The 15,310-nt window shown below is 40.8% G+C and overlaps 2 protein-coding genes and 1 pseudogene across 6 annotated transcripts; 2 read left to right on the top strand and 1 right to left on the bottom strand.

Annotated features, from left to right (window-relative positions):
• Positions 1-6: 6 nt before the first annotated feature.
• mutyh (mutY DNA glycosylase) lies at positions 7-5,843 on the bottom strand. 3 transcript variants are annotated; one of them, XM_016674657.1, is made up of 16 exons: positions 5,530-5,608; positions 4,975-5,105; positions 4,630-4,663; positions 4,385-4,424; positions 4,193-4,266; positions 4,081-4,122; positions 3,922-3,993; positions 3,667-3,780; positions 2,876-2,973; positions 2,653-2,797; positions 2,502-2,574; positions 2,232-2,414; positions 1,925-2,067; positions 1,672-1,827; positions 1,262-1,312; positions 7-333 (listed from the first exon to the last, which is right to left on the bottom strand). In XM_016674657.1, the coding sequence occupies exons 5-16, from the start codon at positions 4,247-4,249 to the stop codon at positions 190-192; spliced, it is 1,278 nt and encodes a 425-aa protein (XP_016530143.1). In that variant the 5' UTR covers positions 4,250-4,266; positions 4,385-4,424; positions 4,630-4,663; positions 4,975-5,105; positions 5,530-5,608; the 3' UTR covers positions 7-189. The 3 variants fall into 3 exon arrangements, with proteins under 3 accessions (XP_016530143.1, XP_007558722.1, XP_007558723.1); XM_007558660.2 differs by lacking the exon at positions 4,630-4,663 and having other exon boundaries at positions 5,572-5,842; XM_007558661.2 differs by lacking the exons at positions 4,081-4,122; positions 4,630-4,663 and having other exon boundaries at positions 5,572-5,843.
• Positions 5,844-6,550: 707 nt separating this feature from the next.
• LOC103142612 (galectin-3-binding protein B-like) lies at positions 6,551-8,455 on the top strand (annotated as a pseudogene).
• A 1,353-nt stretch (positions 8,456-9,808) lies between these two features.
• mpnd (MPN domain containing) lies at positions 9,809-15,262 on the top strand. Of its 3 annotated transcripts, none has more exons than XM_016674639.1 (13): positions 9,810-10,280; positions 10,755-10,957; positions 11,033-11,254; positions 11,845-11,935; positions 12,007-12,085; positions 12,213-12,309; positions 12,386-12,458; positions 12,549-12,625; positions 12,935-13,103; positions 13,748-13,818; positions 13,949-14,077; positions 14,159-14,251; positions 14,331-15,262. In XM_016674639.1, exons 1-13 carry the CDS (start codon positions 10,277-10,279, stop codon positions 14,415-14,417), a joined length of 1,395 nt encoding a protein of 464 aa, XP_016530125.1. In that variant the 5' UTR covers positions 9,810-10,276; the 3' UTR covers positions 14,418-15,262. The 3 variants fall into 3 exon arrangements, with proteins under 3 accessions (XP_007558721.1, XP_016530125.1, XP_007558720.1); XM_007558658.2 differs by having other exon boundaries at positions 9,819-10,280; positions 13,949-14,038; XM_007558659.2 differs by lacking the exons at positions 14,159-14,251; positions 14,331-15,262 and having other exon boundaries at positions 9,809-10,280; positions 13,748-13,867; positions 13,949-14,038.
• Positions 15,263-15,310: the final 48 nt, after the last annotated feature.

Genomic DNA, 15,310 nt, shown 5'->3' with positions numbered 1-15,310 from the left:
GTGTAATAAAAACAGCTAAATTGACATACATCAGTTTCTTTAAAAATATGCGTTTAACAGATGATATAATAAAAGCTTAAAATCTTGACCTCTGTCTGGTCTCTGATTTAATACAGCAAAGATACAGGAAAGGAGATTCAGCATGAAAAAAACATGCACATTTAAAGTCAACGCGGACAACTTTAGGGACTAACTACTTTCCTCTTTCACTGTCTTGAAGAAGGAACTAAGTGAGAGCTGTCTGCCTCCACCATCAGCTGCAGTCGGTCTACTTTTTTTCGTTTTCTGTGACCTGTCATGTTTTAGTCCTTCAGGCTTCTGTCTTTTTCCATCCTAAGGGAGTCAAGCAGAGATGGTGTTCGATGAGTCACAAATATTTGCCTTTAATCCACAAATCTTTAATGGTATTTCACGTTCAAACAAACCATGTCACAGTAAATCCATAAATGTTTGATAGTCTGGACAGACAATATCGTCCTTTAAAATGCTCTTCTATTTTTGTTACATTACAACCAGAAACTTGAATGTATTATTACTTTGGGACTTTGTGTGATAAAATAACAAGCAAACTATTAAATGGGAGAAAAAGTATGCATCTTCAATTGGTTTAAGGTCCAGACTTTAGACTACTCTAAAAAATTAATTTAATTAAAACCTTTCTACTGTAGCTCTGGCTGTATGTTACGGCTTTTTCTATTTTCAAAAGATTAATTAAACAGTACTCAAATTTTCATAGCTTGGGACAGTTTAAAGATCCAACCCTACATTAAACTTCTCTGTGACTTTACCTCTGAACTGTCTGCTGTCTTCATGATACCATTTGTCCACTAATGTTCCTGTAACAAACCTAAGAGGCCTTTAAAGTACACACACGATCACTTGTTTGCTAAATGGGTGACTTCTGAAAGTGCACATTTACTTGGTAAGTGCTGCTGTCCTTCTAATGCGTATTTTCCAACACACCAGACTGTATAAACTTGAATATTTATTGGATTTAAGCAAATTAGGTGGTGGGTGCTTGTGTAATGAGTGAGGGTGAAAAACTAGGCAGTTTCTGTTCCTCTGGCTAAACAAAGTCAAACTGAGGCTGAAAAGTAAATTGCCAACTTTCTGAAGCGCGATCACAAACCCCTTAAATGTTTTGTTGCAAATAGTCAGTGAGGTTGTAAGAAATGCTTTGAAAAACAAACAAAATTTCCACAAATTTAATAGTCAAAGATTTAGGAAGAAATCAATGTGAAAATACATTTGAGTAACTTACCTTTGAGTTTTTGTCCTTTAAACTGTCTGCAGTATCAAAGAGCTTCACAATCTGCAAAAAAAAAAAGGTGTATTACCACCCTCATGTGGTTCACACAGACTATAGACCAAAATCACAATAACCAAACTATTCATTTTATAAATAGATCAAATAAGCACAAGCTTCTAATATTCTAATCAAGCCTGCAAAAGTAAAAATGCCTGTTTTCCTTCTGCTTCAGTTATAAGCAGTTGAAACACATTTTCCAATGTTACGCTGAATATTTTAGCGCGGCCATTATCGTTATCGTGATTTTGGAAGAAGCACCTTGCCACATTGTGATTGAAAATCTAAACAACCAAAATAGAAATAAATCAAAACTAAATCCACAACAGTCCTTCAGTGACCATGAATTCAGTCAAATCGCTGACCTTCTTCAGCCCGGTGGACACAGCGGCTTCCTGCAGGCCGGGTCTGGTGAGCCATTGTCGCTTTTCGGTCGGCGTCTGTTGTGTAACAGCCCTGTCCTTTAAGCGCATGCTATAAACCACGTAGGTCTGGTGAATGTGGGAGAAGATGTGCACCACCTGCAGGCGGACAGTGAGGAGAGGACAGTGAGCTGCACAAAAAGCTCCCGTTGAACAGAGAGCTGCATGAAACCTTGGTGGTTAAGATCAAGCTTACCTCTCCTACATACTGGAGAAGATGTTCGTTGAAACAGCTCCTCAGTACTCTGTTGACTTCTTCACACAGCGCCCTCTTCTGTTTCACTTCATTGTCCTCCTGCAGCAGAACACTTGGAAACTCCCATAGACCTGCTAGTAAACCTGCAAACACAAACGCCACTGGTTAATGTTGCATTCATCCACTAATCAGGGTGATTTTAGGGCCTGCAGACGACACAGGGAGGTAAAATCTGGGCGCCAGATCTAAGTGTCACTCTCTGCATTCAACTGTTTGTTAATCAGAGTCAAAATCGTGCAGCACCGACCTTTGTTCGGTCTTTGCACAAGCAGGTACTCCTCACCACCTGCTTCTCCTGGCCTCGTCACAACGCAGGTCAGTGTCCGCTCCGCCCGAGGAGCTTTCTTGGGCGGCTTTCTGGGGAAGTTCTGAACACCCAGCTGATCGTCCCACGGCTCAGAAGGACACAAGGAACAAGTGCCACTGTTCACTGAGGAGAAGAGTAAAGGGAAATTTGGTTCATTATGATGATTAAACTCGTGTCCAGGAGGTCAGATGGATGGCAGAGGAGACTCACTGCAGTCCTCAATATCAGGCATGTCCAGCTTTCCTAAAAGCTCCTTAGCACTTTGCTCCTGTTTGACATGAACCTACACAAACACACATCATATAAACTGTTAGTACTTTACAGAATTTCAGCCTGAGCCCATCGGAAACTGTGAGCCAACCCTGTGATATGAGCGGCAGTGAGACTGGACGGGACACTGGCTGCACAGCGGGCCTTTGGGGGTGCAGACTCGCGCTCCAAGCTCCATCATGGCCTGGTTGAAGTCTCCAGATCTCTCTGGATCCACCAACAAATTGGCAAGACGCCTGAGGAAGCCAGGAGATGACACCGGGTTCTCCACGTAAGCAGTCTCTGATTATTTGAGCTGTGAATTTAAATCTCACCAAAGAGCCTCCGTTACTGCAGGACTCGAGCTATCGGCCCCAATGGCCCTGAGGCGACACAGAACCCGAATCACGTTCCCATCCACAGCGCCGGTTACCTGAGCGACACAGATCATACCAGGTATTGGTGGTTTATGATAAAGCTACTGTCAAATAGAACTTATTCTAGTGACGGTTCTATAATTTCTGTGGTGGTTTACACTTGAAGGTGATAGTTTTCTATGTCAAACAAATATTGCTGAATATCAGGTGTAATTAGGTCAAATTAATATCTTTAAGTCTAAGATTAAAGATGGAATGGATGGAACTAGTTGGTGCAAATGAACAGCACTGACTGCTACATCACTGTTTAGATCAAATCAAAATGAAAGGAAAAGGTTTGAACGGTTCTTTTTATTTATTGCAATTTTGACTGATGAACCATTATTACAGCGACATTAACATCAACATATATGTGTTTGGATTGGTTTACTCTAAAAAAGAATAAAAGGAGGCCAGCGTCACTAAAATAAAATATTTAGTTCTTCATACAACAACCTCCTTATAAACAGAGTTTTTTTTAAACACTGGTTCATTTTGAAGTGTATTTGCTGCCCAGAAAGGAGACACATGAACAATAAAAGCAAAAAGGCTTTTATATAAGCATTTAGGCTTATATTCCATGTCTTATGTGTGATCTTCTTTGGTAAACTGTTGAAATAAAAGGTCACGTGTCAGTGTGGCTTTAAGAGCATTGACCCACAGGAACTCATGAAGCTTGATGTGCAGATACTCCCTTTGTCCTGACCAACCTGGCCCAGAGCAATAGATCCAATTGCGGACGCCGTGTAGCGTCCCACACCAGGCAACTGTTTCAGCAAGTCGTCCACAGTCTGAGGCATCTGTCCCTTCAACTCCAAAACCACCTTAGGAAAAACAACAAATAAACCAAAATAATCACAATGCGATCGAGTTACTGGAAAAGGGTTCTGGGTACTTTTCCAAAGTAAATAGTGGGAAAGTAAATACATTAGGAGAAGCATTCAAATATCTGATTGTGGACACACCTTCTGCGCTCCTTCATGCAGCCTTCTTCCACGTGAATAGTAGCCGAGGCCTGCCCACATCTGGTTAACCTCCTGTACCACAAGAAAATGAATGCGTTAAACGTAAAAAATCACCAGCTCTGCATGCACCAGCTCAGCACTACTGATTAAAATGACTACCTCTATTGTAGCAGCTGCGAGATCCTGCACTGTGGGCCACCTCTGGAGCGCAAAATATACAGCATTTATGTTGAACTTCCAAAAGTATTACAGATTAGTTTAAAATACCCACCTTCATCCATCTGTTATAATAGTCTTTCACTGTGGCAACTTGAGTCTGCTGCAGCATTATTTCTGAAACCCATACTGTAAAAATAAAGGCAAAGCAGAAAAAATAGAGTTCCACAATTATAGTAATTAAAGAAAGTGTAGAACACTGTTTTTTACGTTTTCATTTTTTTCTTGAATGCATCCATTTTCATACCTGCGTATGTCCTAATGTTGATGTCTGATTCTGTCAAAGCCTACGACATGAAGACAGATAGATAGGGCAACTTTGAGATTAAAGCTGCTTAGCTGCATTTATACATCTTAAAGCGTAAAACAACACGATCCATGCAAAACGGAATCTGGACAAATAATTTTAAAATTAATGGCATCATTACTTAGAGTTAGTTTAATTAAAAGCAACATGCTAACGCAAATATGTACTAAATGATCGATACTTACATATAGTTTTATAACCCAGCCCCCCTCAAGCAGTCTAACAGTAATATAACATGGAAAAATGATACTTAATGAAAGCAAATAATCAAGAACCAAGATTAGCAAAAAAACAAAAACAAAAACAAAAAACACTTATTGTGGAGCAGCTCTTTTTTTTATAAGCAAAAGGTTGCACTGATAGCGTACTTATAATAAATAATACATTTTATCTTACGAATATTTGTGATTGAATAACAACAATCAAAACAACTGGCTTCTTTTTAGCTGCCATAAACATATACTGAACAATACTTCAATATGTTAAATATTATATCTAGATTATAACATTTTCCAGTAAGAATTATTTACCAGAGTCCTCCATGGCAGCTCTCTCTTATCTTTGTCATACCAGCGCAGGAGATGAGAGCGCAGAAACACAACCTCAGCAGGATCAGAGAATGTGTGGTACAAAGATGGTGGGAATGAAGATGTAGTTGGTTCTGGTGGGATGGATAAATCAAACAAAGAAAAAAACAACAACATAATAATCAAACAAAACATATTACCAGCAATTCCAATTTACCATCAAAATGTGTAGCTTAATTATGACACTATGATATGATTCCAGGGTCAGCAGTCCAGTCAGATCTTGCTGATTTGAAGTTATTAAATTAAGGCTGCAATATTCACTGTCACCTTAAAAACTCATAAGAGTCTGCAGCTAATCTTTAACACTGTAAATTAACAAAGGAAGACAATCAGAGTAACCCGGGTGTTTTTTCTAAAAAAAAAAATTAAAAAAAATCAAAGTTCAGGCCCATGTTTTTTTGTTTTCTCTTTTATCCATTATTTACAAGACTGTTGCAAGTGACACCAAACTCTGAAGGCTGAATAACAGTTTGTGTGGATGTTCATGCTGAATACCTGGTTTGTGTTGTTACTATTATTATCAAATCATCGCGGTACCTTCTTTCACTGGTGCTTTTGACTTCTTCCGGGTTCGGATAGTTGTTTCCACCGTCTCCAATCGGCCTTTTTTGCCTTTCACTACTGCTGAACGTAACCTGCTCATTATGAAGCACCGTATTTAGGAGCTAAACACTATCCAAAGGAAAGGAGCAATGTTTTCACTTCATGAATGCACTGTAGCTCCCGCCACCTCCACAGACTATCACTACATTTGACCAATCAGCTATAAGGAGACGACTCTCCAATTGTGACGTCATATCCGGTGGGTTGGTCTAAGTAAGTGGAGAATTTGCGAAAAAAGGACTCTATCCATTATATCTTATTGCTTTTGATGTGCTGTTCTTCAATGTCTTTTTTACAATAATAAAACTTTGTGAAATGTCAATTAATGTTGGATTAGAGGAAAAGCATAACTTTACGTAACTTTTTAAAAAAAACAAAACACTGATTTAATTAATAAATTGGTAAAAATATTCAGAATTGTAAAGATCTGTGATTGTTAATCTCAAAATGTACCAATAGAAAGCTGCCCTTTAATGCCAGTGAATGTTTGGTTTGGTTTCGTATTGTTTTGAATCACAGGGAACAACAGAAAATTAAGGTAAACACCTGAAGAAAATTAAGGTAAACAGTTGAAGTCATGGCTTCAGGTAATAACTCATTTTAAATCAACTCCTTAGTGCTAAAGATGTAAGAATGCCAGTATTGTAAAATAGTTTATTGGAATGAATTTTCCATCCAATTAGCAGGCAGCCTTGTTATAATCCAAAATCGAAGAAGGAAGAAAATTAAATATTATACTATGAGCAATAAATACGAGAAAACTGAATAAAGAAATAAGTTTATGACCTTTGAATGAGGTTATTACTCTAACTTATTACACTAACTTGCAGTAGCCTCATCTAAACTACAGATATTTTAGGAAAAGCTCCATAAAGGACGGGTGCAGCCTCAGATTGCCTCCACATGTTCTTAAATGAATAAGTCCGCAAGGTACTAAACAGAGAGGAAAGCACCCATTTAGAGACAGTAAATTAATCAGAAACTGAAAGAAACCAAAAGTATGTTAATCCATCTTGAAAAACTTTAGTACTTGTTTGTGGGCATTTATGTGGCTTTGTCTTTATTTTTTACATCAGAGCAAAACAATGGTCCTTACTGGAACAGATATTACTGCAAAACGGAATTAATCCTTTGTCCTATCCTGTTTACAATATTTTATTATATGTTTGAATGATTGCTCTGTCTTCTATAAAAAGTGGCTATTCATGTGCAGCAAAACAGTACTGGAATCATTAGAAACCACATGAGGCTGTGTTTTGAAGCTAAGTAAAATCCAGCCTTGAGGCAAGACTGGATTTTGGGCAAGGCAGGATTTCATTTGAGGATCAGTGTTGTTTTCTGCTGCCCATCACATGCAGAAGCTCTTGGGTCACTCCGAGATGGTGAAACTCTTCAGAACGTTTTTTATCTTCTTCAGCCAGCAGCCTTCGATGCATCGCAGAGAACCCAATATGCAGATGTTGTTCAATTATTTCAGAAAGCATTATGCTGTGACTCTTAGCACATGAAAAAGACATTTTCTGACATGTTTGAATTTTATAAATAATCTAATCTACATATTGTTCCTTGCAAGAATATTTTACCCCTTGAACATTTTCCCATGATTTTCTATTTTGAAGTCACAAATTTCAATGTTATTTGGACTGTTTTGTTAGACCAACAGGAAGGAGTGTAGAATTGTGCAGTGGATACATTTCATTTAGTTGTTTTTATTATTATTTTACAAGCATACATCTGAAAAGTGTGGCTTTCATTTATTTTTTTTTAGGGCGCTTCTACCAGAAGATTCTATTTTCCAGAGCCAGATCTCTTTCTGTCTGTATGCAGTTGCCATCAATGACGAGGCGCTGAAAGACGTCTGTGTTCGTTACCTGGCATGGAACTGTGAGGCCCTGATCGATTCTCGAGTTTGGACCAAACTTCCTTTCTTTCTAGTCAAAGCTCTTCTTTCAAGCTCAGATATTTTGGTTCATAACGAAACTGTTGTTTTGCACGGACTGGAGAAGTGGGCAGCAGCACAGGAAGACACCACCATTCTCAAGATCCTTTTGAAGCTCATTCGTTCCCCAATGATATCAGCTGAAGACTTATACAGATTGGATGGTTCACAGTGTCACACCAGCAAGCTGCAGGGTTTTCAGTTCAATGCTCTGCCCATCAGCATCATTCTCAGTGACCTGACAGAGCAGCGGGACATCTATACACCCAGGATTTACAGCGGCCCAACATGGAGCTTCACATTGAGCACCCAGGAGGTCAGAGCTTACAACCATTCTGGCCACTATGTTTTTAAGGGACAGCAGATCGGAAGCCTCACATCGGACTTCCAAACACCTGTTCATAGCAGTTCTTACTTTGCGTTTCAAACTGTGATCTGGCAAGTAAAGGTACTTGTCAGTGAAAAAGATTGCACGAGAGAAAGTGTGAGTTGCTCCTCTTTGCCAGCAGTTAGCTTAAAGATGAAATAAAAACAGGGAAACTTACCCAGTAAAATGGCCGAGCACAATGGTTACAGAAATAGGATTGTTCTCAAGTGTAAAGGGAGGCATGTTTTCCACATTGATTAGTTTAATTCTGTCAATAGTGACAACCTTCTACTTATTCCAAGCATTGCAGAACAGACTTACCCGTGCCACTCAGGAAGGTTCTCATACCAAGTGGTGGTGTACCCTTACTACTCAACTTAATTGGGTTGGGTGTTCTCATGAAGATTAAGCAATCATGAAATGTCTTGCCTTAGATAGGCACCAGCACCCCACCTGGTCCCACTAGGTACAAGGGCGTACAGAAAATGGATATTTAGTCATCTTTCTCTCATTTGTTTGCTGCCTGAGTTTATAACTCACTCTTCAAATAAAAAAAATAAAAAAACACGTGCCAACCATGCTGCTGCAAAGTGTTTTTTTTTTGTTTTTTTTTTATGTTAAAATCTAGATATTTACTCAGTCTTATTAAGATAAGCAAGCTTTTTGTCCATTGGTGTGGCAGTTCTTCAAACTAGGTCAGGTTTGAAGAACTCAAGCTTCTAGCACTCCTTTAAATCAGTTAACAAGGACACAAATGACAATAGCAACAACCAGCTCAGTTCAAAAATCCACCTAGCGGGTTTTTCCCGTCCCGTTTACTGATTTGCCCCAACAGGCCCAATGATAGTTGGATCTTGCAATCAACGGCAAAAGTAAGCAACACGTTAAAAGTTCTTGTTCCCTTAGGTTTTCATGAGAAACGTTTGTATTCCTTAAAAACATTTTAAAACATTAAGTAATCTTTAGAGAGAGGCAACATGCGTCCTAAACATATGAAATAACCAATGTGTAAGGACAAGGTTGTTCCCCAATGATTTGTTCCTGCTAAAATAATTGATAACGGTTTTTCTTTATAAAATAAAAATAAAAAATCTTATGTAGCTCTTCAAACACACATCAGTATCAATTTGAACAATTTGGGGAAAAAAATAAGAAAAAGAAAGGATTAAAGTAAAAACACCTCAAAGCAAAGTTTTTCCACCAGTTTTTCAGTGCCTTGTAAAACTCTTTGCACATCACACTGAAAACATCATCCGCACTGTGAACACATGTTGGTGGTAGCATTACACCGTGAGGATATTTTTCTTCCATAAAACCACTGGAAACAACGGACAGAGCAATCCTGGAAGAAAACCTGTTAGGGAACAGACTGAGGTAAAGTTTCTCCTTCCAGCAGGACCGCAACCCTAAACAGTAAACATACAACCAGAGCAAATGTTGATGTTGAATGTAGGGCAGCAAAGCAATGGAGGAGAAACAAGCACTTGACCAAAAGAAGTTTGCAGTTAAACAAGTTGTCAAAATGTGACAAAAGTTCAAAGGCTTCAAGGGGGTGAACATAATTTCAAGGCATGGCCGACTTCAGTCTGTGCTACCAGCAGATGGGGGTATAATAGGAAGTGGAGCAGGGAAGACTGCGCTGGAGGTTTGCTGCCCTCCGCAGGCTGCTTCCCGGTAAATGTGCTTCTATTTCGGAGATAAAGAAAGACACATTTCAGTGTTGACGAAGGAAAGCACCGTGTAACGTTGTAACACGGGTGAGGCTTGTAATTTAACCAGGCAGTAATCATAATGTAGACACACTGTCTTGTATTCGTGAGCACCGAGACGCCTTAATAGCGGCTTAGATGCACTTTTCTTGTCGGGAAAAAAAAAATACAAACAGCGGCCGCTTCACGTGCGCGAATCACTTGATTTTTCCGCAGGAAACGCAGATTTACTGCGAAATCTGTCGGTTTTGTTCTCGTCGCACTTTAAAATAGTTATTCAGCCCCACCATATAAGTTGTAGCAATGATAACGGAGAGGTAAATAATGGCTCGGCAGCACGTCAGACCAGCCCGTTCAGTTCAGAAGAACCAGGGAGAGTGACAAGGACGGGGAGAGGGAGAAAGAAAGGGGAGGGGAACTGACATTAAAGCAACACAACAAGGAAACTACACTGCAGAGCCACAGACGCCTTCATTTTATGTTTTTGAATAATAGCCGGAGCTAGTGAGGCGAAGTGTCTCAGTGAAAGGCAGCCCCCGGAGAGCTCCAGCTTCAAGTGTCCGGGGAGAAAGCGGCTTTTGGACCGAGCTGGATTTAAAGGCGCTCTCCGTCGCTTTCACAGGCATGGGTGAGAATAATGAAAGAGGGCTTTTAATTGTGATTCTGAGAGAAATTAACAGGGGAGGGTGGGGGAGCAGAAGCGGCGTACATACAGGCCTCTTCCTGCGGACAGAGCCTTGCCCTGTAATGGGAAGTGGAAACAATAAAAGCCAGCACAGTTTAGCTGTAATTAATAAAATGCCCATTTAGATCATCTGCAGATAAACAGCGACTCTTGGGGTTGCCTCAAATGTGCTATTTATGTAGCAGCATGCGGTAGTGCAGAGTGATAGAGGCTGCCATTACACTGAAGTCATACTCATTACAACAATGGATCATTCCTCATGATTTAACTGTGATATGTAAGAATTTCCTACTATCAGCTTATGAATAATTTTTAAAAGTATTCATGCTTCATAACAAGGCATGATGCTTGTTTTTGTTTTTACATGTGACCTGAGCACATTTTCTGGCTTGAACTGTTCCTGTCTTGTGTCCTCAGGATCAGAACCACCAGGTTCCCCGCAGGTGGTGGAGGATGGAGGTGAGGAGGATGAGGAGGAGCTGAGTGGAGGCGAGGAGGCAGAGTTTCGGTCCAGCTCCGGAAGGGGCTCCCTGCTGACGCGGAGGGGCATCACCCTGAGAGTGCTGCTGAAGGACGGGCTGGTGGAGCCTGGAGACGGCGTGTTGGCCATCCACTACTTGGTAATAACACACATCATCGCTTTAGAGTGAACAATACAGCCATGGATGTAATCTCATGCTCTCCCTCTTCCTCAGGGCAAGAACTTCGTTGGGGATCTGCTGAACGATGGCAAGATCCGATGGGTGGAGACGGGTCAGATCTTCAACTCGCCCAGCGCCTGGGCGACACACTGTAAGCGTCTGGTGAACCCGGCCAAGAAGTCCGGCTGCGGCTGGGCGTCCGTGCGCTACCGGGGACAGAAGCTGGCCCAGTACAAAACCACCTGGCTGCACAAGTATCAACCCAGCGCAGACATGGTGAGGAGAGACACAAGGGTCCGAATTGAAATCAAACATCTGAATCCACATTTGGGTCTAAGTGTTTCTGAATAGTTTTGGAGTTGGTAGTTTCAGCTAATGCAACAATATGCTGTAGAAGTGACATGACAACTGTGGACACAGTTTTTAAAATAATAAGTAACAAAAAAAAAACCTAAGCAAAAACTTCATTCCATTTATTCAGTTGGGAAGAAATTTGTAAAAGCAAGAATCATGTCTGTGTTGCTAACCTATTGCAGCTTCAATAGAATATTAAATCTCCAAGTTATGTCAGAGACGTTTTGTTAAGCATTTTTTCTTAGCATGATTATTTTTTCACTCACTGAATAATATTTTACGTGTAAGATCATTCTACCCACATATTAGTTTAATTTATTCATATTCAAAAGCTTTTTAATCATCTTTAATCCGGGATTTCTGTTTTTAGATGGCAACACAGGTTTTAGGAGGCGGGGGATGGGGGGGCTGTGGAAAAAGTTATACACGAACAGTACATAATTAGTAATAATAAACTACACGATGTGATTCGTTCATCCACCTGTTTTGCTATGCATTTCTAATGGCTGCAGAGCATGGTGAGTGAGGAAGATGACGACGAGGATGAGGAGGAAGGGAAGGCAGCCGTGCAGGCCGACGAGAAGAACAAGAACAACAAACCTGGTTTGCGTGGTCTCTTCTCTTCTCCTATCTGATCGCCATTAAAAGCTGTTAACATCTTCATTTTGTTACAGACGTGATGGTTTCACGTCGAGCTGACAGGGAGAGGATTCCCGTCAGATATTGCAGCTTAGGCACCAGGGATGCAGCCAGGTACTGCCTGCAATACAGTAGTATTTTTCACACACACACACATATATGTATGTATTTTTTTTTTTTGCGTGTGTGTGCGAGACATTTGTTGGATTGCGATGTGATGCACACTTTGCAACATCCACAGAGATCCACACACGCTTGTGGAGCTGTCGGCGTTCTCGGCCATCAACAGATTCCAGCCATTCAACGTAGCCGTCTCCAGTAATGTTCTGCTGCTAATGGTCAGTTTTCAGATACTTCCGAGCAGCATATGGATTAGTGAGTGGCAGAGTCAGATATTTGTCTGCATTTTTGCAGGACTTCCACTGTCACCTGACCACCAGTGAGGTGGTAGGGTACCTCGGAGGGCGATGGGACACAAACACGCAATGTGAGCATGATGATATTCGAAAAAGTGCATGGAAGAAGGTCAAGCGTTGCGTTCATCACCATTAACGATGTCTCTGTTTTTTGTTTTTAGTGCTGACAGTCCTAAGGGCTTTCCCCTGTCGAACCAGGCTGGCAGACAGAGACACCGCGTCAGCTGTTGAAGAGGAGGTGAGACGTCAGCAAACATTACTTTTCAACATGCACTCTTATCAAACCACGGCACACATTGCTGAATGCTAACACAGCGACTGGTCTCCAAGCGGGATATTGGGCCAAAAACTGGGCTAATTAACAGAACAGAAAAAATGCCAAAGACGTAGTAAAATTTTGGGAGCAGGAACGAATACCGTGTCTTTGAGGAGAAAAAAGTTACTTTTGCAGATTTGTTCTTTTTTTTAATAGTTAAGTTAAAAAAGAACAGCTGTTTTAGCATGTGTTGCCAAGTTAATAAAAAGGATGCTTGCCTTTTGTTTTCAGATCTGTCAGAACCTGTTCATGCGTGGGTTGTCGTTGGTGGGCTGGTACCACAGTCACCCGCGAGGTCCCGCCCTGCCGTCCCTGCAGGACATCGACTCCCAGATGGATCACCAGCTGAGGCTGCAGGGCTCCAACAACGGCTTCCAGCCCTGTCTGGGCATCATCTGTGGTCAGTAACCACTTTAGATGTGCTGTAGTTCAACGGGAACGTGGCCGGTTGTTGATCTGAGTTAACAGTGATATGCGGAGCCCATCAAGTATGTTCCCTGATCTAGGACAAAAAAATATTATGGTGTCAGCGTGGAAATTAAAACTTGAAAATGAGTCCAAGCACTCCTCCAAATTGGCTACAAAGTGGCAGAAAGGACAAATGTGGATGATTTGGAGTTATATCATAAACCACCGATCTCAGTCATTTGTGGGCACAGCTGAAAAAATGTGTGCACAAGTCACAGAGTTTAAAAGGCATTTCTGCAAAAATACTGAGCGAATGCATGTAAATGTCTGAATTTGAGCGTAGTATAAAACGATCTCATGTTATGCAATTATTTTGATGATTCTAACTGATCAAAAAACAGGAAATGTTTAGGCGGCTCTAATGTTGGATGGGCAGTGAAAAAAAAGATGTTTCTTTTTATACAGTGGATGCAAATACCTATTTTTAACGCTGCTGCGAAACTCGTTTCCTCTATGGACTTGTGTTTAACTTTGCAGCAAAAGAGTGAATGAAAGCGAGTTTATTCCTGTGTAAACATTTTTTGCTTTTACTTGAGTTAAACTTAAAAATCTTAAGCTGTATTTAACCCTTTTCAGGGCCATATTACCACGGAAACCAAGGCGTGGCATCCACAATAACGCCGTTCTGGGTCGTACCGCCACCTGAGGTCGGAAACTAACTTTCACTTCTCACCTTCTTGTTTTGTGGTTTGCCATGTGAGTCTTGGTATGTTCCTTCAGAACGATAAAGACATTTTTGCTCATGTTTTTCAAAATCGTTTTCCCTCCTGTTTGTAGCAAAGGCCTAATGACTATGGCATCCCTGTCGCTGTGGAAGTCACTTACGTACAGGACAACTTTCTCACCAGCGACGTTCTCAATGAGATGGTACTGTTGATGCCGACCCATACATATAAAGCCAAAACTGTATGATTAAATTTTAAGTGCAGCAAGTCACAGTTAAGGGGATTCGTGATTTTTATTTATTTATTAATTTTTTCCCCACAGATGCTTCTGGTTGATTACTACAGGACGGCGCCCGATCTGGTCCAGTTCAACCAGTACTGGTGTCCTGAGACAACCATGCTGGACAAGATTAAGGTAATGCACATAGAAATCAAACAATTAACCAGTAACTCTTTATCAAAGCAAATGTTTGATAATGAGACTGTTTCTGCAGGGCTCTCTGAGTTGCCACGCCCCCAAAGACCAGGCCTACTCGCAGATCTTAGAGCATGTCTATAGCCAGCTGAGCACCACGCACTGAGCTCTGATCTGCACGCGTGGCGTGACGGCCCTCCGTCTGGAGTCGCCGCGTTTCAAACGCCGTCGCTGACTTTACAGATTCGAAGTTAAATTCTGCTTGGGAAAAAAATACAAAGATGGACACCTTGGATGATCTCATGCTTGAGTGACAGTTTTTATATAGCATTAAACACACTTCCAGGACTAGAACGGGTGCTAGATATGTGAACGTAGCTGCTGTTTGTGGTTGAGCTGCATTTTATAAGGATAGAATTAAAAATCTAAGCAAACACGATCCAATGATAAAAAGAAAAAAAAATATTTAACTGGACACTATATGGACAGTAGAAGACCTTCGTCAAAAATGGACCTAAGTATGTACTGGCCTGTGACTTTATCTGAACTTACGCTCAGATATGAAGATATGGATGATTAGCACTGTTAAATGTCTTGTAATTGCCTTTATAGACTCAATGGGGATAGTAGTTGTGGGTACGCAGTGAATAGTAGTGTTAAGCATACACCAACAATGTATGCAATGGTATCGGTGTCTGACCTAAACACTACTACTGCAGTAGATCCCTTTTGTACTCCTAAACTCATATTTAAGGGTTCGCATCCTCTAGTTCAATAAAACAGACGTGTTTCTGTGTTAGGTGCATTGTATATCGTGAACGTCTTCTCATCGGGTTGTGTGGAACATGAGCACTCTCTGCTAAGACAGATATTGGCTTCCTCTTGAACTGTACTGTATTTATTACTAACTGTTGACTATGTGGTTTACATGTATGCGGACAGAGCTATGCCTTAAGCCTGCTGATTGGTGACCCACTAAGGATTAAAATATACACACTGGAACCATTTAAACATGACTTACTGCTTGTTTGTTCATTTTGTATCTGTATCGTTACAATG

Source organism: Poecilia formosa, unplaced genomic scaffold, assembly GCF_000485575.1.
Source record: "Poecilia formosa unplaced genomic scaffold, Poecilia_formosa-5.1.2 Scaffold98, whole genome shotgun sequence".
Classification (NCBI taxonomy): Eukaryota; Metazoa; Chordata; class Actinopteri; order Cyprinodontiformes; family Poeciliidae; genus Poecilia; species Poecilia formosa.
The sequence above is the reverse complement of the archived record's forward strand: the minus strand, read 5'-3'. Positions and strand labels throughout refer to the sequence as shown.